This window comes from Oreochromis aureus, linkage group 16 (assembly GCF_013358895.1).
Source record: "Oreochromis aureus strain Israel breed Guangdong linkage group 16, ZZ_aureus, whole genome shotgun sequence".
NCBI lineage: Eukaryota > Metazoa > Chordata > Actinopteri > Cichliformes > Cichlidae > Oreochromis > Oreochromis aureus.
Genome location: NC_052957.1, coordinates 21144454 through 21167130, shown reverse-complemented (window position 1 = coordinate 21167130; position 22677 = coordinate 21144454). Strand labels below are relative to the sequence as shown.

Sequence of the window (22677 nt, the reverse complement as noted above, 5' to 3'; positions counted from 1 at the left end):
TGACACTGTATCGTCGACTGGTGAGGGGCCTGCAGCTGAGCGGAGCTATAGTTACCATGCTGATGAAACTGGATGTTTATTTTGGCAGAAAGGCGCCCCGTGTTTAAGTATATCTGACCGGAGGTGGTGATGTACGTGATGAACCAGCGGCTCCTGTGCTATGTTTGCAATTCACTGACCTCAAGGCCAAGTGAGACTTTTAGCCTTCTGAAACATAGATTACGTATGATGGAAATGAGCATCTTTGATCCTTCAAAGAGAGGATGTATTCATCAAAATGCAGAAATGTATTATCTTGGTGTCACAGATGTAGATATGGTGCTTTCCCCCCGCTGTTAAAACATCCACTTTGGAAAAGGCTGGTTTGAAGAGGGTATGAGAGTTGGTTAGTGGTTTGTAGAGACAGAGTTACAGAGAGTTAATGGGTGGATATTAAAATTAGCTCTCACATGTGTTTCTGGAATAAAAAGCAGAATCAGAATAGTTTAATAATCCTCTATGGTTGCAAAACCAGCCCTATTCATCACCACTCTACCACCGTGCTTAACAGCGTTGTATGAGGTGTTTGTGCTGATATGCTGTGTTTGGGTTTTCTCTAAATGCAGTGCTATGCAATATAGCCAAATAGTTCCACTCTGGTCTCATGTATCCCAAGGACACTGTTCCAGAAGTCTTGTGGTTTATTCAGGTGCAACTTTGCAAACCTAAGCCGCGCTGCCATGTTCTTTTTAAAGAGAAAAGAGGCTTCCATCCAGAATAGTCATACAGTACTTGTTGAATGTGTTTCTAATTGCACTGTCATGAACTTTAACATTTAGCATGCTAACAGAGTCAGAGATGTAGCTCTTGAGTTAATTGCAGTTTCTCTGAGCACTGCACAATCTGACCTTGAGGTGAATTTGTTGGGACGTCCAATCCTGGAAAGTTTGGCAACTGTCTTGAATGTTTTCCATTTGTGAACAATCTTTCCCTCCACAGGATGACAGCCCTCTCTGGCAGAAGGAAGCCTTTCTGTCAGAAAAGTCTTCCAAAACAAACTCCTTGCATTCTGAAAAAAGAAATGTTGTGAAGGGAAACATCTACCACAACCACATGAGATGTTTTGTATCTGGTATCGGAAAGCTATATACATCACAGTGACATGGCTGATCAGCTGGAATGATGGTGTTAGAGCCACATTAATATGATTCATTAGGGGGAAAAAAACACCAATACAGCAATGTCTTTACATACACACCAAACCAGCTCCCATCTGCAGTTTCTTATTTATCATGCAGACATGAAAGAGGTACCAGTCCTGTCATCTCCCAGGAACAACAAGGCTGACTGTTTTAGTAATCACAAGTTAAATTTACACTGTATAACATTCTACACCTGGATAAATTCATTCTTACACAAACATTGAATTTTGACCAACATTTTGCAGAATTAAATGTTTAACTGCACCTCTAATGTGTCATGGTGTCAGGTTTGTTTCGCTTACCTGGTGTATCTCTCTGATGAATTTCCTGTCTTTGTTTGCTTCCCACCTTTTGTGTTTGCTCCATCCATCCTGGGTTCCTTGAATTGAATTTTTGCTTTCTTTCATTGATTCCTTTTCCTGTTACAGGATTGAAAAAAAATGTCTTGTGTTAGATTACCTTCCCATTGTTTTCAACAGCTTCCTGTTTTCTTTTTGTTTGTCTCCTGGGTCAAGTGCTGTCAAAGGTTTGCTGCTTTTTTTGAAACAGAACATTTAAAAGCTCCAGTGATTCTTTGAAGACTGCAGAAATGTAACTGTAGTCGAGCAAGAAAAAGCAAACAAAAAGAAATGAATAAAGTTCATGTCATAATACATGACTATAGACACTGCCAATACAAAAAAAGAAAACCAGCAGGTTAGTAAGATTACTGAGAATCAAAAGAACATGTTACAGAGTTTCTCAGAAGATGAGCAGAGGTTTGCCTATAGTATCTGCAAAAAACAGTGAATTATGTCCTCATAAAATTGTTACCACCTTGTCATCTACAGTACATAACATCATCCAAAGTTACAGTGAAACTAGAGTAATCTCTGTGTCATCACAGGCAAAAGGCTGAAAATCAGCATGGATTCCTGTGATGACACTGCATGATTCTGTCATGGAAACCAGATCTTTGTTGATGGACTGTTATTACGTTTTATTATTTTATTATTAAAATATTCCATTTTGCATTTTAAAATGAAAAGAAATTAAACATTTTATGTTTTCTATGTTCCACTGTGAATAAAATTTGGGCTTATAAGATTTGCAAATTATTCAATTTGGTTTTGTTTGTATTTTACGTAATGGCCCGACTTTTTTGGAATTGGTTGTAAAAGGCTTTTATCGGAATACGAGAACTGTTCAGTTGAAGTATTGTTTTCATTCGTGTTAATGTAATTATACAAAAGAACACTCAATTATATGTTTGTTTGCTTCCTTTTTTAAACATTCATCTCATTTAAAAGAATTGACCTCACATAGCCTACAAACAAAACAGGGTTATACAACGTCATTGTACAACGCCTCAAACATAAACTACTGTGTAAGAAAAATCGCTAAAAAGACCCAGATAACAAAGCAATGGCAACAGAATCAACCCGTGTTTAGATTATTTGTAGCATGAAAAATTAAACATTTTATTTGGTTCTTTGGCTCATGATTAGGTTTTTCAGTTTGTGAAGAACAAGCCAAAGTGCTCCTAGTGCCAGTCCTACGCCCGGATAAATCAGGTGGTTGCATCAGGAAGGGCATAAAATCTTTCCCAAATCAGACCTGAGGATCATTTGTAAAGTTTCTGTGTTGGATTGTTCGAAGCCTGGGATAACAACAACTGCTGTTCAAAAAAAGGGGAAAAGAAACGGTCACAGTACTAGAATTTCAAACTCAATACCCAGTAAAATATTCAACTCTCAATAGTATTTTCAATATGGCTGTCAGGCAGGAGGAAAAGAGGAAGAACACAGATAGGATTCATGGATGCAGTGAAGGTGGACATGCAGAGGGTTGGTGTGACAGAGGTGGATGCTAGAGACAGGGTGAGATGGAGGCAGATCCATTGTGGCAACCCCTAAAGGGAGGTCAAAAAGGAAAAAAGAAGGAGAGGAGCCTGCATTCCTTGTTTAAATTACATAAGCAATAGTCAGTAGTTTGTAGGTTTCTGAGTCAGCAGATCCTTTAAACAAACTGTTTTTAATTCAGGTAATGTTCCTTGTTTGTAACAGCTAATGAGATCAGAGCCAATAATGGTAAATGTCAACTTTTAATTCTACCTCTGATTTGTCTCAGTTGATATCAATTCAGTCTTCAATAAAAGAATAGACACTAATATTTTTATATTTATATCATCTCAGACATAAACCATATAACAGACAGAGTCCTTAACAATTTGCCATAACACCAGATTTAATTACGCTCTCAGGAGTCAGAATTACACAGAATAATCATTTCACAGTGGCTTTCCACTTTTTTCAGTTACCAAAATAGAATTCGTTGAAGCAAAAAGATGCCGATAGATTATTTCCAAAAGTTATTTGTTATCATAAAAACAAATTTTAAAAAGGGACATCGATGATTCAGTTGTCTCTGTATTAGGCATGATCCCAGAAATATGATTTGTGGAAACTAGAGATGCAGTTATCTTGGGATGTTCCATTTTCTGATTTCTATCTAAGTGTGACTGGCAGGTTTTCTTTCTAAGAACTATAGATGACAGCATCATCGGTCCTTCAGTGCAAAATTTAAAGGTTCTTCTTTCACTTAAACGTCAGAAAAGAAAGTGCTCTGCTGCTGGAATGAGGTAAAAATAATTAAGTGAAAATGAGCTGCTGCACACCCACCTTTCCTTGACATAGCTTACCTTACCAGACAAAAGCAGGTGTAGCAGATATAAAGCAAAACAAATTTCGGGTACTTACATTATTTTCCTGTACATTTAAAACTTCGCCCAGATAACAGCACATCAACACTTATGTCTTTTTCACTGGTCTCCATAAGTTTTCTTGTCAGTGCTTTGATTCTTTGCTCATACCGAGGCTGCTGGCTTGTGGTTGGCTGCAAAGCTTCACCTTTAGCTGCTTTTCCTTTGTTGGCTTTGTTAAAAAAATGTCCATGTTCAGCTGGGTGGGGGTGATTTAAGTGTGTGATTAGGTTTGTTGATACAAAGAAACCTTATCAGACCTAAATTGTTGTTAACGACTGGCTGTGAATGTGTGTGACTATTTGCTTGCACTGCTGTGTATGTTGCGCATGCATGAAAGAGCCCATCTTATAATCCAGTATACATGAGGCTGACCGTCACCATTCGGGGACGGGAATGCTGGACTGCGGTTCCTGGGCGGTCAATCGGTGCATCTCTAATAGAAGCATCTAAACTGTATAATTCCCTTAGCATGATCTATTACAGCTAAATTCAGTTTTCAATCACTAATGCATTTGCTTAAGTCCTAAACAAGACGTAAACTCTGTGCTGTTTACCACCACATTTCTTCAATAATTTAGCAATAGGAAGGTTCTCAGACTGCTGTGCCACACAGGATAATGTGCATAACTTGTTTAAAGAAAACCGTGAAATTTCTCAAAACCTGTCTGCATTCTGTGTTTTTTAGATCTTTGAAAGAGATCCTTTCAGAGACGAGAAAATTACTCAGAGGACTTTCACATGACTGGACTGGCACCACTAGGTCATTAGAGGCAGCTGATCTCACTTCACTGAAAGCTCCCTGAGAAGAAAAATCATCAAAATTTAGTTTCAATCATTTAATTTTTAAATATTAGGAACCTTAAAATATATTGAAGATTAAAAAGAATTCAAGTTAAAGTGAGAGTGTACTCTCTTTTCTCCATTCACAGCTGAGCAGGTCAGTCGGTGAGTCTGTGTCCTAATCAAATATATCAAATAAAAACCAAAAACAGCTCAACCAGAAATAATTTATTTGGTTGGTTGGACCTTATCATTAGAAAATACTCAACTAAAACAAAACAAACAAATAAAAAAATTACTCATTTTATTCCCCTAACCCACTGGAGCATTATTAAAAGGCCAATATTAGATAGCAGAATACAAAAATTGCTGTCCTCGCTGTGCTCACTGATAACTGGAGTGTAAACTGTGAAATCCCCAAGATGTAAATATATATGTATATATATATATATATATATATACAATATAATATTTGTATTGTACGAACATGATAATTATGTATATTGTAATAACGTGATATTATGTTGTACAAACATGAAAAGTATCTTGTTAGAACAATAAACTTTTCACGTTATAATGTGATATACTTCTATTTTTCTTTTGCCTGGGTGGCAGCTCTACGCTTCCGTACTGTGATGCTTCACTTCCTCTTGAGTCATTGTGTTAGTTGCCCTCACCTGTATGCCCATCTGCTTTCCTTCCGCTCATTATATTGTGAGTATATATATTGTCTGTGTCTCTCCTTGTCCTTTGTTACGCTGCCTTTCATGGTTGTGTGTCTCTCGTTTCCCTGCAACTATGTTGGACTTTGTATTCTGTTAAGAAGCAGGATTGAAGCGGATGTTGTCTTAGTTCATTCCTGTCTCCCAAGTCTAGCATCTGGGTTCACATTCAGCCTGTCACACAGCTGACAAAGTGTCCATATCGAACACACAAAGGCTTCCGTTGTGGAAGATTGTAATCTGAAGAAATATTCTCGCTGTGCAGCTACGTGAAGTACTCTGTCTGTGATAGCACCTGCACAGGCCAACACACATGACGCCCACTCACTGGTGATGAATGCATCTTACAGTTACCTGTGCTCTATGTTATTTCTGCAGTTTAACAGTAACCAGAGAGCTGGTTTTATAAAGACAGGCTAATGTGTTCTCACATGACACGTCTGTCAGCTATTGTCTAGAAAAGCTCGGGGCTGTAGTGCATGTGTCGAAATGGCTCATGACAGTGTGACAGGGAGCCAGTACCCGGGTGAACAGTTTAAAATGAATTCAACCATCATTGTTTTTATTTACAGCTGTGCATTTTTACTGAGTGGTCAAGATGCCTTCTTTGAAAAAGATCTGTCGTCATGGTGTTGAAACAATTCTATCGGAAGAATAAAATTACTTATTTAAGAAAAAAATACCCAGGGACAATCACACCAACAACCTGTAAAATAAAAATCAACAGCAGAAACAAGTGGAGACTTTTAGGCACAGCTGGCCCTCAGCTGCTGCCACCACACCACCAATCCCAATCTTCTTCTTTTTTTTCCACCCACAGATTTGATCTATATTCAAGGCAGGGAGGGCTTAGCACTGCATGCCAGAGTGCCAACATATCAGCTGCCTGCAAGAGACAGAATTAGTAAGAAAAATGCAGAGACGGGAGTCCAGCTTTTTACTCCGTGAGTCTGCAGCAAGCTCATTGAGTAACATGACAGAAAAACAGAAAAAAGTCAGTTATTAAGACTTGGGCTCTTTTTTTTTTTTTTTGACTAAAAGCCTTTAGAAGGGTGAACTTTAGAGTAAGCATTATCAGTGTGAGAATATAATAATTAATTAAACTTTAGGACAACTAACGGATATCCAAGGTCCCAGTTCATAAAGTAGATGACTGCCAAAATATGCTTACTGCAGGAAGAAAATCAAATTACCTCACTGATGGCTACTTGGGACACATTTTGGGTTGTTGGGATTTTTTTCTACAATACAGTTACGTCACATAATTACAAAAAATGTGTCTTTGTCCATAAAATTTGTTGGACAAAGACAATTTTTAACTGGACAGGATTTATTGAAATATAGAGTCTGAGCAATAAGCTATTAGACTCTGATGAACTAGAGTAGAGAAGGTAGAGGAGAGGAACTACAACCCCCCACCACCCCCTGTTTAGACATTACTGTTGGCAGAGATGAAGCAGGTGTAGACTTGGATGAGGATCTCTATCAGTCCGGGATGAGGTGGAGATGGGGAGGAGGTGGGTTGCACATATGAGAGTCTGAAAGATAGGGTGACAGAAGTGCAGTAAGAGTTAAAGCACACAGACCAGAGGCTGATTGGTGGGAGAGAAAATTACCAAGCTGAGCGATAAAGACAGAATTAAGTTTGACAGCGTGGGAAAATTGAAGTGATTTAAAGAATGAATTAGCAGCCCCAACACCCAAGAATGCAGGCAGATGAGTGAATACAGCTCTTCCTTCTTGAATATATCATTTTTAAGCTTCATGTTATTGAAGTGCAGACTTTCAGCTTTAATGCAAGGGCTTTTGCAAAAACCAAATACATGCATCTTTTTAGAAATTATAGACATTTTAAACAAGTAGTAGTGATTCACAGTGCAAATAGATAAAAATCCAAAGCATACTGCAAAAGCGACTCCAGAGATTCTCATGGCAAACAAACAGGATATTCTTCATTGGCCAAGTTAATCACCTGATCTTAATCCAACTGGGCATGCTGATCAGTGATTAGATGCAACATGAATGCAGAGACCCACAAAGAAGTGGCAACAAGTGAGGAATTACAGAATTTTATATTCTGAGTCTTTGATTTCAGATAGTCATTTACTGGAAGGAATTTTCATCCATAAAAATAGTCATTATATTTAGAAATAAAATTATCTTAGTTAGTCCAGTTATTTCTGAGTCTCTGAAAATGTCTTGATAGTTTTGATTGTTTGTACAGAGGCAAAACTACAAAAATTGTGTCTTTGTTGAACAACTTATGGGCCTAACTGTATTCATCCTTTCCTTACAAAATGCTTGATATCAAATACAGTTGGGCAAGAAACCTGTGCCCCAAACATGTTACAGGAACAGCCAGCAAATTACAGAGGAAAGCAGATGATCATAGAAATCTGTCCATGTCATTTCACACAGTAGAACTACGAAAGGAAGACAAAACATGAGCATGCAAATAAGGTGTCAGGTCGCTGCTGGGGTTGAAACATCCCACCAATCCCGACTGATATTTACCCGTCTGGGAACATAACGCCAGGCTAAATGACTGAGGATTTGCTGTGTCATATATATAGAAGCACGTCAGTACAATGGCACAGAATGAAGAAAGAGTGAAAACAAGTGCAGAAGGCTTTTAATCAGCGTTTCAAACTGAGTGTCTGATGACAGAGAAAGGTGCTCAGGAGGCAGGTGTCCAAGTTATACTATAGTTTCCTAGCTTAAAATCATAAAACTGTAATATATATACCGTGATAACAGTGATTCAGCCTCATGTGAGCATTAATCCTGTTATTCACTTTTAAAAACATAAGAATAAATTCTTCACCTAATTTTGTTTACTTAATTTCATAAAAAAACGCCCATGCTGTCATTTGACCATCATTATTAGACCTTATTCTTAGAAGACACAAGATACAAAGTACCTATTCAGCCAAAACAGTGTGCTAGTGACAAAATTGCCCTTTTGACAATTCTATTATTATCTATTATTATCTGTTATTGTCTATTTATTCTGGTATTTAGCAATAGGAGAAAATGAGAGAATTACAAAGCTAAAATAAATAAATAAATATCCTTTGCAGGACTTAAAGGACCAGGTGGTACAAATAATGCAACATCAGATAAACAATAAATACTGCAGTGTGTACATAAATAAATAAATAAGTTCACCCTTACTGTTTCCCTCCTTAAGAGGGGAAAAAATAGCAGCTAGGTACTGATAATCAAATTCACTTGAATAACTAGTCATCAGGACATGTGAGCTCCTCTGTAAAAGCAGAAGTTTTGTTAGTTTGCTGGACTGGAGCATTCATGTGGCCATTAACACATGTGTCCATCAATCTGGGAAGAGCTTTAAGGCCATTTCAAAACATTTTAAAGTCCATCATTCTAGAGTGAGAAGGTGGCAAACATTCAAGAGAGCTTCCAATCCTCCCAGGAGTGGACATCACAATAAATTCACCCCGAGGTCAGACTGTGCAAGGCTTACAGAAACTCCACCCAAGAGCTACATCTCAGACTCTACAGGGCTCAGTTAGTATGTTAAATGTTAACGTTTATGACGGTACAAAAAAGACTGCACAGCTAGTGACTATGTTAACTGTAAACAATAGCAAAGGAAAAGATGCTGTTATAGAGCTGCAAGTCTGTGTACTGCGGATGTGGGAGTGGATGAATGGGTCAATAAAACACTGGACAAAAGAAGACTTTTTTTTTTTCTAACATGTATACCAGAATGAAGTGTTTATATCTGACACATCTCTTGCTGCTAGTTTGCCCCTATGGTTAATATCAGATTGTTGGGATATTTAGGATAGAGGACTTGATTAAATGCGTTTTACATTTAGTTTGGTGTAAAGTCTCTAACGAGATAAAATGAGTTAATAAGTCAGCTTTAGCAGTGGATTTGTTTATATTCTCAGACTATAAGCTCATTGTGTCCTCCGTTTCCTGCCTTCATGCTAAACTAAGCCAGCTGGTTGGCTTTATCACACTTGTCATCTAAAATCAAATGAACACTATCATCATCTTAAGCAAACAGTTGCTACCCTATTCCCACAGCGGGAGCCCAAAATGAATCCATCCGTCTTTATCAGTTCTACCTGCCCATCTGAGACCTTCGTTGTGACGCTACTATAAAGTCGGTTGCTGGGATCCATTTCATCACAGGGAGTGCAGTGAAGTTCTTCCAAGGGATCATATTGGATCTTGGATGACCCAGAGAAATTCCAGTCCAGTTGGTTGCGCTGGCACTAATGATTAACGGTCCACTAGTGACGATGGGGAGTGCCTGGTTTGACCTTTCCACATGGCTGTATTTGCAGCAGAAGTAAGTACCAGGCTTTACCATCACGATAGCCTTGCTGTGCCCAGACAGCTGCACCTTTATCCCCTTGGCCTCAGCAGCTGAGATGGAGGCCTCAGTTCAGAGAGTGCAGAGAGAGGGAGGTTTCAGCTAAATGCTGGGAAGAAGGAGCAAATACTGAGGGCACGTTAGGGCGGTCTTGGGCATCCTTTCAACTGGTCATATTTAGTAAATGCACAGTTAATATTTAATTAGACCTCATGTCTCCAATTAAGTGAAATAAACTGAATTAATTGTTTCCCATGCTCAAATTCTAAAACATTATTCAATATAATCAGTTTAATTTACACACGAGCAACAAAGAACACATCATTTTTAGTTATGCTCACATTTCATGGTTAAATCCCTTTAGCCCCCTCCCCACCCTCCACCTTTTTTTTTAATAAAAGCAGACTACACACAAAAAGATGCCACATGTCTATTACAGTGACAATAATCAGATTTTTCCCAGTCTTTCTTCAGATATAGTACAATATGATCTTCTGTCTGACAAACTGCCTTCTGACTTCAATTTAACAGTACTAGTCCAAATAACACAACCTCCTGTTTGTCTCTGCTTCCCATTTCAAACATGTCTAGCATACATAAAAACACTGCTACTGTTCTGAATTCTGAAAAATTACTGCTAATATTTTAAATAATTGGTGGGAGAAACAGAAATTTGCACAAACATATCTAGAACATGTAAACTCAGGTTAAAGCTCTCAGGATGCATCGATGCTAACTCCAGAGCCATCGCGCTTACTACATTATTAATCTGCATTTAATAGGTCTGGGGGCTCGATTCCTTGTTGTGTCACTGGAGCTGTTCTTAACCAGTTTTTAGGGTGTGGCAGGTTGGGGTTTGCCAGCACCATGAGGTGGGTGCTCTGTTTGCAAATGTTTAGGTAGGTGGCAACGTGACTTCCACATGAATGCCAGAGGGATTCCTGTTTCTTTAAAAATGGGTCATTTTTAGCCAGTTGCTGGTACATTTCTGGGGATGTATAATACAATTTTTATTTAATTATTGAAATATTAATAAAATGTTGGTGTCATGAAATTAAAACAATAGCATGCTTTCTTAAGGTGCTGTAGTTGCACAAAGGTTAAAAACAGGTCATTTTAGCCAATTGCTAGGCAGCTGCAAAGCAACATGGTCACGTCTTAATATCTGATATTGACAAGACCCTTCAGTATTATTCAGGTCACCTCTGAGTGACTGAAATAGTATGGCTGATCACTTTCTATAAGTAGTAAAAAGACAAACATGACATAAACCAGGTTGTTGTTTATAGTTGAACTGGTTGCCACAGCTGTAAGAAATCAGTATTTGCACCCAAACTTTGAGCTAAATGCTAAATGTACTGGTACTTATATAATGCTTTTCTACTCAATTAGAGGACTCAAAGATCTTTCCTCCTACAAACTCAGTTCACCCATTCATTCATGCTTAAGCACCTTTAACCGATTGTTCACAAAAACACACACATTCTCTGTTGGATGCATCAGACGTAAGTTGGGGTTCCATATCTTGCCTTCCAACCTTCCAATTAGTAAACAATCCACTCTACCTCCTGATCCTAATGCTAAGACACAAACTTCACAATGACAATGTTAGCCTGTTTCACCTTGGTTTTAATACACTGGTATACTAAAATCTACCAATTACTGGTCAGCACTAAAGTAAAAGTACCGATGAGGCAGAAGTGGTGAGCATGATTTCAATGAAAAATCTGTGAATCCCATGGCTTACATGAGTGCCAAATTTAATGGGAAACCCTCCAATAGTTGTTGACATAACCACAAAAGTTATCCCCCTGGTGGTGCAAAGGAAGCAACAACAAAGTCAAAGTTTTCACAAAGTCATTACAGCAAATCATTAATGTTGTTTTAAAAGATTATCTCCTGAGACAAATCCCTGTTAGCTGAAGTGATGGGATAGCCAGCGATATGGCTGAACCAAACGGCAATAAACATGATGGCTATAACCATAGAGACAACACCCTCATAAACTGATTTAACACTTTGTTAAGCACCAAAGTCTTTATGGCGTGCTACAAATAGAACACTTGAATCTTAGTGGAGCATTGCTGACGCATTTTCTCACTGGAGAGTGTCCAGGGACCACAGGGTCAGGAAAACCTGCCTCAGAGAGAAAGGGAGACGTTGAATGACAGAAGAAAGAGTGGGGAAGCGCCTAGGGGGTGAGGGTGGAGGGTGGCGGGGGGCTGCCGTGTGGATTAGACAGCATCAGAAAATAGTGCTACAATTTTCTGAGAAAACAAGTGGGTGTCTGTCATTAGCAAGTCTGGATATTGTAGCCAACACATGGGAGGGCTGGGAATAAATGTGGAGTCCCCCTGTGAGAGTAAATATGGGGAGGCAGGAACAGATGAGACATTTGAGTAGCCACAAATCTCACAGGACAAAAAGCTTTGACATTTGACCCTTGGCATCTTTTCTATCGTATATAGAAGGCCGCAGGAATATTGTGTCATTACTCAATAGTATGCATATGCGTTAGAGTGCAATGTTGTGGTACTGATGGATAACTGCGATGGAAAGAAAACAAACAATAGCGGGGAAAGAGGAATAACTCTCTCTAAGGACTGGAAAAGGGAGGAATGATATGATAAGACTGTTCTGGGGAGAAGCAAAAATAATGAAAAAAGATAGAGTGAAGCGCAAGTGAGTGAATACATGAATCACACGGAGAGGATGTGAGCAAGTGAACAACTTCTGAGTGACCTTAAAAGGCCACATGGTTGTGCTGGGGACAAAATGAGCGAGTGAAATGGGGCCTCGGGTTTATCTCTGTGAAGCTCTGCTGTATTTATAGATCATCTCAAAAAAGAATCCCTGCCCCCTTGTAACCCCCCCACCCCTCCCCCCACATCTATCATCCCTCCCCCATTTTCAATTAGCCCCTGATGGGTGGAGTAAAGCAATCAGGAGTAAGTACAGCTCACCCGGAGCCTGCTCCCTCAGTCTGCCACAGACTCCACACAGGCACACACTCCTCAGACAGGAAGGTAAGAACCAACTCTGTTCAACTGCTCCACTCTCCATGCATTCACTCGTCCATTCTTCCACCTATCCATTCTCCTCACTGGTCTTCATTCACCATGTCTTCCATTCTCCACCACACTGGCATCCTCCCATCTGCCTCCCCACCCACCTACTCGTGCTCTCCCTTCTTCCACCTGCAGAGCATTGTGACTATTTAACTACCTCTTCCATCGCCTCACTTTCCTTTCGGCCTGTTTCATGTAGACTTGATTCCTTATTTAGTGAAAACCTTCATTGTCTCTTCCTTAAAAGATCCAGTGATGGGTAGGTTAGCTATCTTGAACCTTTTCTGCTCCCTTCTCTTCAAAACATAAACCTAACTTTTCTATTATTAAACCAGCCACTTCCTAATAACTTCTGTTGCTTTTTATGGCTTTACAGTATTTTGGTGTTTTTAGATTACACTTTTTCTAAACTGTACAAAAACTGTGGTCTCTCTCATAGAAGTGCAAATGATTGATGGGGGTTCAGATTTTTTTATTGAGTTTGCTTGAAGGGGGATCAGCAAATCAGATTAGATCAAGTTAAGATCAAATTAATGTTTAATTCTGTGTAACACTTAATTCCATTGTCCACTTACAAGGTTGTTATGTGACTGAAAAGGAATTCCTTCAAGACTGTTAGGTCAGGAGAGTAGAACACTAAAGTAGGCTAGCATCTGTAAAGATGAATAAAAGGCTGCGATTTTAAGCTTTTCTCCACTTTTTCTGGCGTTATGATGCGATCACACAATTCCTTTTTGCAGTTTGATTCTAACTAAACTTTCTTAGACCCAAATATAAATGATCCAGCGCATGCCATACATGCACAGATCTTATGAAAACACTGTAAAATAAGCAGTTCTCTACAAGGCACCCTGTGTTTAGACACAAGAACCTTTTAACAATTCACTTTTCTGTAAACTCGCGGTAGCTCAGGTTGACTCCCAGATGGGGAGCATCAAAGAGACCCCAGAAGCTGGGAAACAGCTGCATGGCATGTCTGAATGGCTGGAGCTTTCATTTGCGGCAGTTCAGATTAGCCTTTTTTTATTTTTAGGAGTCAGATAAATCCTTATATAAGCTAGGTGAGTCATGGTGGGAGTGATAAACAATGAGGGAATGTGGGAGTGGTCTGAGAATGCTTAGAGCAGAAAGGACGGGCAGATTAAACGTCTCAGCTTCAGCTAGATAAAAGATACTAACCTTTTGAATGTGGGGAGCATCGCAAATCACTCACGGATCTCGTTTTGGACCACTTAGGTGGAAATCCACGGTGATCAAAAATAGATCAAAGGGAAGAGCAATAAGATTATGGGGATGACAACAGAGAGCAGCTCAATTCAAAGCAGAAATATGAATTTAAGCTTATGGTTTCTGGAGGGGTTTTTTGTCTTGATCCGCTTTACTTGGTGAGATCTTAGGTGGTATTTAATTCTGTCTTGGAGAATGGAACTTCATCGCCCCTTTTTTTGCCATGCATCTTCTCTCTTACCCACAAAGAAATACTCAAATAAATAGCTTATATCATCCTCGTTTAACCAAGAGTAGCTGTATAGGCACAGGTGGGATAGCCGAGAGCTCAACAGGCAGACCACAAACAGCTGCAGATTGTGAACAGTCATTATTACGAGCGTCGTTTAAACCCACTTATGCACGGACGCGCACACACAGTGACAAGGGATACTGTGATCTGGCGCTGACAGCTGGAGGTGAGGTGATAAATGGGTCGGCGTATAGTGGCGTAGTGTGTGTTGGTATGCAACGGGGCAAGAGTTGACTGTCTCTAAGCAGGACTGATAGGAGTTATTTATATCCGCCTCATCGCTCACCTTCTCATCTGTCACAAAATGAAGGACGCCTGAGAGATGGGAGAGGAAGATGAAAGAGGGAAATGCATGGAAAAACTCTGCAACTTGTAAAGTGACAGGTCTACTAATGCGTCCTAGAAAACGCTATTAGTCGGAAGTTCGATTTCTAAGAAATAGCTCTCTGATGATTCCCAGCATCGCTCCAAGGATTAATTGGAGCAGGGAAGCAAAATGGCAAAAGTTTCTATGGTACTTGATATAAGCGTTCATATCCTGTATATATAATGTTACCCTTTGGCTCTTTTGTTTCTTTCTCTCTCAGCTGAGCAATCCTAGGTCAAAATGACAGAACGCTACGACTGCCACTACTGCAAAGAGTCCCTGTTTGGGAAGAAGTATGTTCTGCGAGAGGAAAATCCCTACTGTGTGAAATGTTATGAAAGCCTGTACTCCAACACCTGTGAGGAGTGCAAGAAGCCTATTGGCTGTAACACCAGGGTAAGAGATATAAAATGAAGAAATGCATACATACAAGAACAAGTAGAGAACAAGAACAAGAGTGCTGCTCTTTCTGCAGGATCTTTCCTACAAGGACCGTCACTGGCATGAGGAATGCTTTAAGTGCTTCCAGTGCAAGCGCTCCCTGGTGGACAAGCCCTTCTCTACCAAGGATGAGCAGCTCCTTTGCACCGAGTGCTACTCCAACGAGTATTCCTCCAAGTGCCATGAGTGCAAGAAAACCATCATGCCAGGTAGGAAGAAAACTGAAAAAGATCAGCAGAGTAGCTAGAAAAATAACGTTAATTTGTCACTCAATTTTAAATTGGATCATTGCATAAATAAAAAGTCTCCCATCTCACTATATAGACTGGTTTTAAAGAAATTACAACAAAGGTGAGAAGATTATGCAGATTATATTATATCAAAGTTGTGATGAGAATAAAATCCACTATTGTAGGCTGAGTTATGGCTGACCTTCTATGCTGGAAAAACAGAGCTGTAGCCCGGAGGGTAGGAAAGCACCTCAGAGGTCTAGAGGTTGCCTGTTTAGTGCAGGATCTCTACAAAAATAAGGATAATGTGGAGTAATTTAACTAAAGCTAAAATGCAATTAAACCTACTAATATAACTAGACTGAGAAGTTCGAAACAGTACTGATATTGTTTGTGCTATTTTCCCATTGGATGAACAAGAAGATTTCCTTTTTTTTTCCTTTTGATTAGCTGGGCACGATACATGTCCATTAGTCCTGTTGGGCTCGTTATATATTTTGTCCAGATTGCTCTAGTACAGTTATAATAATATAGGGTATAAACACATTAATTTTATCATTACATTTACAGAAACCTGTTTTCTTTTCACTTTAATAGGTACAAAAAAGTAACAACTAATTACTAAGTATTTGTGTCCTATTCCTATACACTTAACCCTGAGCAGTGGTCAGTATGGAGCAACATGCGGTACATACTATAGAATAAAACCATACCTTGTTAGGCCTTTGGAGTACTAGAACATGTATACTGTGTTGACTCAAAATTGAATTTAATCATTAGTTGTAAACTTACTATTTTCTGAAGGCTCCAGGAAGATGGAGCACAAGGGGAACAGCTGGCACGAGACCTGTTTCACCTGCAAGCGATGCCAGCAGCCTATTGGCACCAAGAGCTTCATCCCCAAGGACAACCAGAACTTCTGCGTGCCCTGCTATGAGAAGCAGTTTGCCATGCATTGTGTGCACTGCAAGAAGGTAGCACATCCACTGCTACATCCAATGATATCGAGTAAAATGTACTTTCAAAGTAGCTCACCATTAGTCTCCATTTTCACACTACATGTTATTGTTGCATGTGTAACGGCACTAAAGTGTGGCAGTAACCCGGCTCCCTCTAAATAGCCCATCACCACTGGCGGGGTGACCTACCGTGACCAGCCCTGGCACAAGGACTGCTTCCTTTGCACTAGCTGCAAGCAGCAGCTGTCTGGACAGAGGTTTACCTCCAGAGACGACTTTGCCTACTGCCTCAACTGCTTCTGCAACCTTTATGCTAAGAAATGTGCCTCGTGCACCACCCCCATTAGCGGTAATCTTTCATCACTGTGTCAACTGAACCTAATAAGGCTCATTTATAACAGGTTTGTCAATTGTATTGACTTCAACTTGATATTCTCAGGTCTTGGTGGCAGCAAGTACATCTCCTTTGAGGAGCGCCAGTGGCACAATGACTGCTTCAACTGTAAGAAGTGCTCCGTGTCCCTGGTTGGCCGTGGCTTTCTCACCGAACGCGACGACATCCTGTGCCCAGAGTGCGGCAAAGATATCTAATTCAGCCTGAGTGATGACCGTTACATCTGACGGGATGACTGCTTTATGATCAGGGAATGATGCAGAGTTGATAAATTCTATTTGAGCACAGTGCATAACATCTATAACATCGTTACTACAAAGCATTACTATGAATGTACATGAAATACAAGCTACTAACAGTGTTGTTTGAGATTAGAGAGTTAATTTAAGTTAAATGTTCACTCTTTGAGGAAAAAAAAGTAATTACTAATCAATAAATGTAGGCATGAATCTACTGTAATGTGCTCATGAAGAGAAAATGTTTCCAAGTAGATACTGTATGAAGGATTCTGAAGAAAATCTACAATATTACTGCACAATATCAGCTTTGCAGAATAATAGTAATTACTGCTTTGTGCATGTAATTAGAGGTTTTGTGACGTTTAACCACTTAAATATAAAAATTGCATATTTATTCTTATAACGGAATAAATATGAATAAATTGCATGAAAGATGAAAAATATAAATAAATACATTCTGCATGAAATAAGATGATTTCAGGATTTCTAAACATAACACAAAAACAAAAAAACAAACAAAAAAAAAATTAAAAATGGCCAAGTCAAAATGAGAAAAGATTAAAACTGTTCTAGAGAAGCACTACAGATTGCTCGGTGGAAGATTTTTATCATTTCATTCAGTTTTACCCCAATGTTCAGTTGAACATCATGTCAAACATGACACATAAAGCCTGTGAAGTTTCTAACATAATTAAATCAATAAACATCCTTAATTTTTTTATTGAATTCATTTTTTATAACAAACACTGATTCAAAGCACATTTTCCGGTGTCTTTTAATGAACTCCACATCAGTAACTGCAACATCAATTCGCCTTTTCTCCAGTAAATAGACTTCAAAAGTTCTGCATTCTTGGTTTTGCCCAAGCTCGTTTCGTGTGTCTGAATTATTAAAAACTGGTATTCAAATGCAGCCCAGTTTCTGAAAAGTTTGAAAACTGTAAAATGTTAATACAATTTGCAAGTCATATCAACTATTGAAAAAAATGGTTGTTGTGTTTTTAAGTGGTATGTTTAACACTGTGTTGCTCATCACAGTACCAGTGTTTGGAAAATGAGGAGGTAAATTCTTGTAGTTCTCAAAGTCGTCCTTGGGTTGGGATTTCAGGGCTTCTTTGGTCATATTTTTGGGCGTTTTTCCTACTAAGCTACACTGTTGGCTCAGCAATGTTGGCTAAAATAAGCAAGAGGCCTCCACGGAAAGTCTTCTGGATGCAAGTATGTGACGCTGTATTGTTTAACATTATTGATGCCTTCACAGATGTTGCTCAGTCTATGTTCACTAACGTAAACGTAAGCACAGATGCTGCCTTTGCTCTTTAGTGTCAGCAAGGCAGGCCGTCCCCCTACCGCACGATTTTCAAATACCGTATGACTTCAAATTTACATTTTTCTGATCACAGGAGAGCGTTTCATTTCACTTTAATCCACTGTTTTCACACTTACTTGTTTTTTAAAACTTTGCATAGTGTTGTTTAACTTGTATTTTTGGTTTAAATAATTTGTGTTAATTTGTTCATATAGAGAAGATTAGCTTTAGATTTTTTTTAATAAAAACACCCCCAATTCCCAAAAATATAAAAACAGACTGCAATGATTTGCAAATTTTATGAAATTTAATGAAACCATATTTTATTCACAACGAAATATAGAAAACGTCAAATGTTTAAACTGAGACATTCTTTTATTTCATAAAAAATACTTGCTTAATTCAAATTTAATGGCAGCGACATGTGATGGAACTAGTTTGCAGCTAGTTAGGTTAATTGGTAACAGATCGTAACATAAGCTGGTATACAAAAAGGAGCATCTTAGAGAGGCAGAACTTCTCAGAAGTAAAGCTGTGCACAGGTTCACCAATCTGCAAATAACTGTGTTCACAAATTTTGCATCAGTCTATTTAGAGTAATGTTCTTCAATGTAAAATTGTGAAGAGTTTCTCATTATCTCAGTACATAATATCAGCAGAATATTCAGAGAATCTCTGTGCACACCAACAAGGTGAAAACTCAGTATTGGATGCCTGTGATCTTCGCGACCTCGGGCAGCACTGCATTGAAAACAGGCAGGATTCTGTCACAGATCACTGCACGGGCTCAGGAAGACTTTCAGAAATCACTGTCTGTAAACACAGTTCCCTATGGCATCCACAAGAGCAGGTTAAAGCTTAATCATTCCAACAAAAAAAAAGCTATATGTGAACATGATCCAGAGACACAGCTCTTATCTCTGGGCCAAGGCTCATTTATAATTGCCGAGACAAAGTGGAAACTGTTCGCCAGTCAGATGAGCTGAAATTTGAATTTTTGGGGGTGGAAAACATGGATGCTATATCATCTGGACTAAAGAGAGGGACCATCCAGCTTCTTATCCATGTGCTCAAAGGTCTGCATCTTTGATGTTATGAAAACAAGAAGGGAAAATGTGGCATATCATAAAACGAAAAATACGACAAAGCTGACTCAAGACTGTTGAACAGCTAGAATCTTCTATCAGACACGAACAGGACAGTCCGCTCCCAAAAAGTCCAGCAGCTGGTCTCCTCAGTTTCCAGATGTTCACGGACTGTTGTTACAAGAAGAGGTGATGCTACACATTGGTAAATGTGGCCCTGCCCCAACTTTTTGAGATGTGTTAAGGCCATCCAATTCATAATGACTTTATTTTCTTCTTAAAGTGGCACGCTGCCAGGTCAAACATGTGATATGTTTTCTATATTTTATTGTGAATAAAATATGGGTTTATGAGATTTTCAAATCATTGCATTCTGTTTTTATTTACATTTTTGCACAACATCCCTTAATGTTTGGAACAGTATTTACAAAAGTGGTCCTTTTGAAAAACTCTGTCTCTCTGCGATGCTCTTTTTATATCCAAGTAATTACTGGTCTATTAATAATACAGTTCAATATCATTTTTATTTATCCCATCGTTATGTGCAGCATATGTAAAATCTCACACCAGAGTGACATTTCAAAATCCTGGAAAACTTGTGTAGTGCTCAACAAATGCAAATCTCAGTTGAATTCATAACAGAAATGATAAAAAGTCACTGATCACACAACTTCTAAAACATGATGCTCACCATGATCTGTCTATATTCATTTACAATACACCAAAGAAACAGAAGTGTCTCATAACACGTCTGCATTGCCTCTTGCTTACTTCCATTGTTATCACATTATAAGATCCTTTAGCCTCCAATTGAACACACAGCCATCATTCATCACCCCGGGGCCTTTTAACCTAAACCAGCAACAGAATAAAAAGAGCAATAATTCACCTCACTCATTTTGGAAAGGACTTAATGCAAGTTGCTGATTAATGCTGGTAAGGGCACTTGAGGTTTTGGAAAACATCAAGGAAGCTCATGACTTTATCCCAGTTCGTAAGCTCTTATAACTGAATGGCAACAGTTAAGCAGCTTTGACCCACAGCTAGAAGGGTTTCCACCTCTTTCTGTGGATAAATGAGTTGGGAAAATTGTGATGGGACACCTAAGATAGTGGGCAACCACAGGTTACAGACAGGGAAAGGAGTGGTCTGTCTGCTGGACCTTGAGGTCCCATCAGGTCTGTATGAAAAAGAGGCCAAAGATCAGGGCCAAGTCACATGCTGGATCTTGTTCTTCACTTCCGGAGACTTCAGTGCCCCCTAAAACGATGGAGGATAATACATAAACAGGCATTACGAACTGCATATCTTTCTTTTTTCTTTTTAAATAAAATGCTTTTTTATTATAAATGTCCTTACAGATTCTTTAGAATATCTCCAAACATACAAACAGTATGAACACTTGTGGATTACTTTCTTTGTGCATGAATAACTGAGGAGAGAAGTTCCTACCAACGTATTTGCTTCTCGTTTGAGGTTTGTTGTGTCACTGCTGCGCTGACTGGATGGAGAGGAAGATGTGTTGCCTGAGAGTTTGCGGATGGGGTTGGAAAGATTTGCTGCTGGTGGAGGTTTTAATCTGTCGTTGCTTCCTATTGGCACTATACTTCCCTCTGGTTTCTTCACTTTCAGTGGGCCAGAGTGAGAGGAGCTCCCATCGTACACAATCAGAGGCCTCTTTCTACTGTGGTCACTGCTGGAGCTGAAAAACCATAATAATCAGTTTCTCAAATGCCTTAATCTTATTTTAACATTACAGGCTTCAACTTTCTTTTGTTTTGCCACATTTACACCTGGACTGTGTCTGTACGTGTTTTCCAGATACTGATATATATATTCCATGGATGAAAGTTCTCATTTCTGTTTTACAAACTTTTGAATATGTTTTATTTTCATGCATTTTTATTCCTATACCTTGCTGAAAGACTTTCAACCAGAACAGAAACTATTATAGCTGAAAAAAGTGCACCAACATCATATTAAAACCAATGATTTAAGAATGGGATGTCACTTAAGTTCATATATGTGTGAAGCCAGATGAGCAAGTACTTTTAGCAATATAGTGCATCTGTCCTGGAGCCTGTCACAGAGTTGTTACGTCTGTGGACTGATCAGTGAAATAATAGTTATAACACATTCGTTTCGCCTTTCATAGAACAGGGCAAATTATTTGGTCCAAATTCTAACATCATAGTCAAATTATCTATATGCAGACAGCTTAAAACTGCACATGAAATTACTAAATATCTGAAGCTGTGGACCCATACTTGTCTGCCCGGTGAGCTGCCGGCGTTTGCCTCCCTCGGCTCTTCTCCATCCTCCGTCCCCAGCGGGTGTTGGGTAAAGTCCTCTGCGGCAGAGGGATGACATGCCGCAGGTAGAGCTCTGTGAGCTGGTCCCTGCTCCCACAGTCTCTGGTACTCACGTTTTTCTAATTCAGAGAAAAATACCTCCACTTTAAAAATCACAAGCAGCGCCTCGAGTTGAGTGTACTTAAAGAGTAACCAGAGAGGTGTCTCGCTTCTTAGCTTGCATGCTAACATTTCCGCATTCTTCATTTATTCTCGCATCAAATGACATTTCTAGAGCTCATTTTAAGACACCGACTTACCTCATTTAAAATTAGCCTCATAAAGTCCTGAGACAACAACTCAGGGTGAAGCAAGAGATCCGCATCAGAAGTACCAGCAGCCTTTCCATTTTGCCCCGTGGAAGTCGCCATGTTTGATTTTCTTCTTCGCTGTTGGAGGTATACGACAGTTTGCATCCTTGAGATTACAGTAATATTACTGCCTCCTACTGGTTTTAGACACTTAAAACCGTTTAAATATTTGGCATGTATTTATTAGTAGTGGTTATTTACCTCTAATTTTATTTTATTTCAGTTAATTTTATTACTTTCAAAAGTCTATTTCTTATTTTTATTTTAGTTAACTAACTTTTTTTCATATCTAGTTTTAGTCTAGTGTTACTTAACAATAATAACCTTGATGAGCATCATTATTTTTTTGGTTTGTTTGGTTCTATTTTTGTTTTTTCACTCTGTGGTGTTCACGTGTAATTCAGACTAAACCCAGCAACATTAGCAAGCGACAATTTAGCCATCAATAATAAATGCAATAATAAAAAGTAATAGAAAAGTAATAGAAAAATAAACGTTTTGGACTTTTTGGTTTGGTATTGTGAGTTATTTCCTCACATTTTTATATACCAAGATGAATGTTTAAAAAATGTTGTTTTGGCTCATGTGGATCTTATTTTTAATTCTTAGATGAAAATACTTTTTTGCA

At 38.9% G+C, this 22677-nt stretch overlaps 2 protein-coding genes across 2 annotated transcripts; one reads left to right on the top strand and one right to left on the bottom strand.

Annotated features, from left to right (window-relative positions):
• The first annotated feature begins 12695 nt into the window (after nt 1-12695).
• On the top strand, nt 12696-17713 carry fhl2a (four and a half LIM domains 2a). The gene is made up of 6 exons (XM_031734668.2): nt 12696-12803; nt 14952-15127; nt 15207-15381; nt 16207-16376; nt 16524-16710; nt 16801-17713. Exons 2-6 carry the CDS (start codon nt 14972-14974, stop codon nt 16950-16952), a joined length of 840 nt encoding a protein of 279 aa, XP_031590528.1. The 5' UTR covers nt 12696-12803; nt 14952-14971; the 3' UTR covers nt 16953-17713.
• Nucleotides 17714-19742: 2029 nt separating this feature from the next.
• c16h2orf49 (chromosome 16 C2orf49 homolog) lies at nt 19743-22141 on the bottom strand. Its single transcript, XM_031734684.2, has 4 exons — nt 21999-22141; nt 21655-21818; nt 20840-21089; nt 19743-20647 (listed from the first exon to the last, which is right to left on the bottom strand). The coding sequence occupies exons 1-4, from the start codon at nt 22107-22109 to the stop codon at nt 20591-20593; spliced, it is 582 nt and encodes a 193-aa protein (XP_031590544.2). The 5' UTR covers nt 22110-22141; the 3' UTR covers nt 19743-20590.
• Nucleotides 22142-22677: the final 536 nt, after the last annotated feature.

Bases quoted from the DNA above. Each gene is read 5' to 3' on its own strand.
- c16h2orf49 (XM_031734684.2), bottom strand. From the start codon at position 22,109: ATGGCGACTTCCACGGGGCAAAATGGAAAGGCTGCTGGTACTTCTGAT. The intron at 21,819-21,998 runs GTAAGTCGGTGT...TCTCTGAATTAG, and splicing joins TGAGGCTAATTTTAAATGAG to AAAAACGTGAGTACCAGAGA. The intron at 20,648-20,839 runs GTAGGAACTTCT...CCATCGTTTTAG, and splicing joins AACGAGAAGCAAATACGTTG to GGGGCACTGAAGTCTCCGGA.
- fhl2a (XM_031734668.2), top strand. From the start codon at position 14,972: ATGACAGAACGCTACGACTGCCACTACTGCAAAGAGTCCCTGTTTGGG. The intron at 16,377-16,523 runs GTAGCACATCCA...CCCTCTAAATAG, and splicing joins ATTGTGTGCACTGCAAGAAG to CCCATCACCACTGGCGGGGT. The intron at 16,711-16,800 runs GTAATCTTTCAT...TGATATTCTCAG, and splicing joins GTGCACCACCCCCATTAGCG to GTCTTGGTGGCAGCAAGTAC.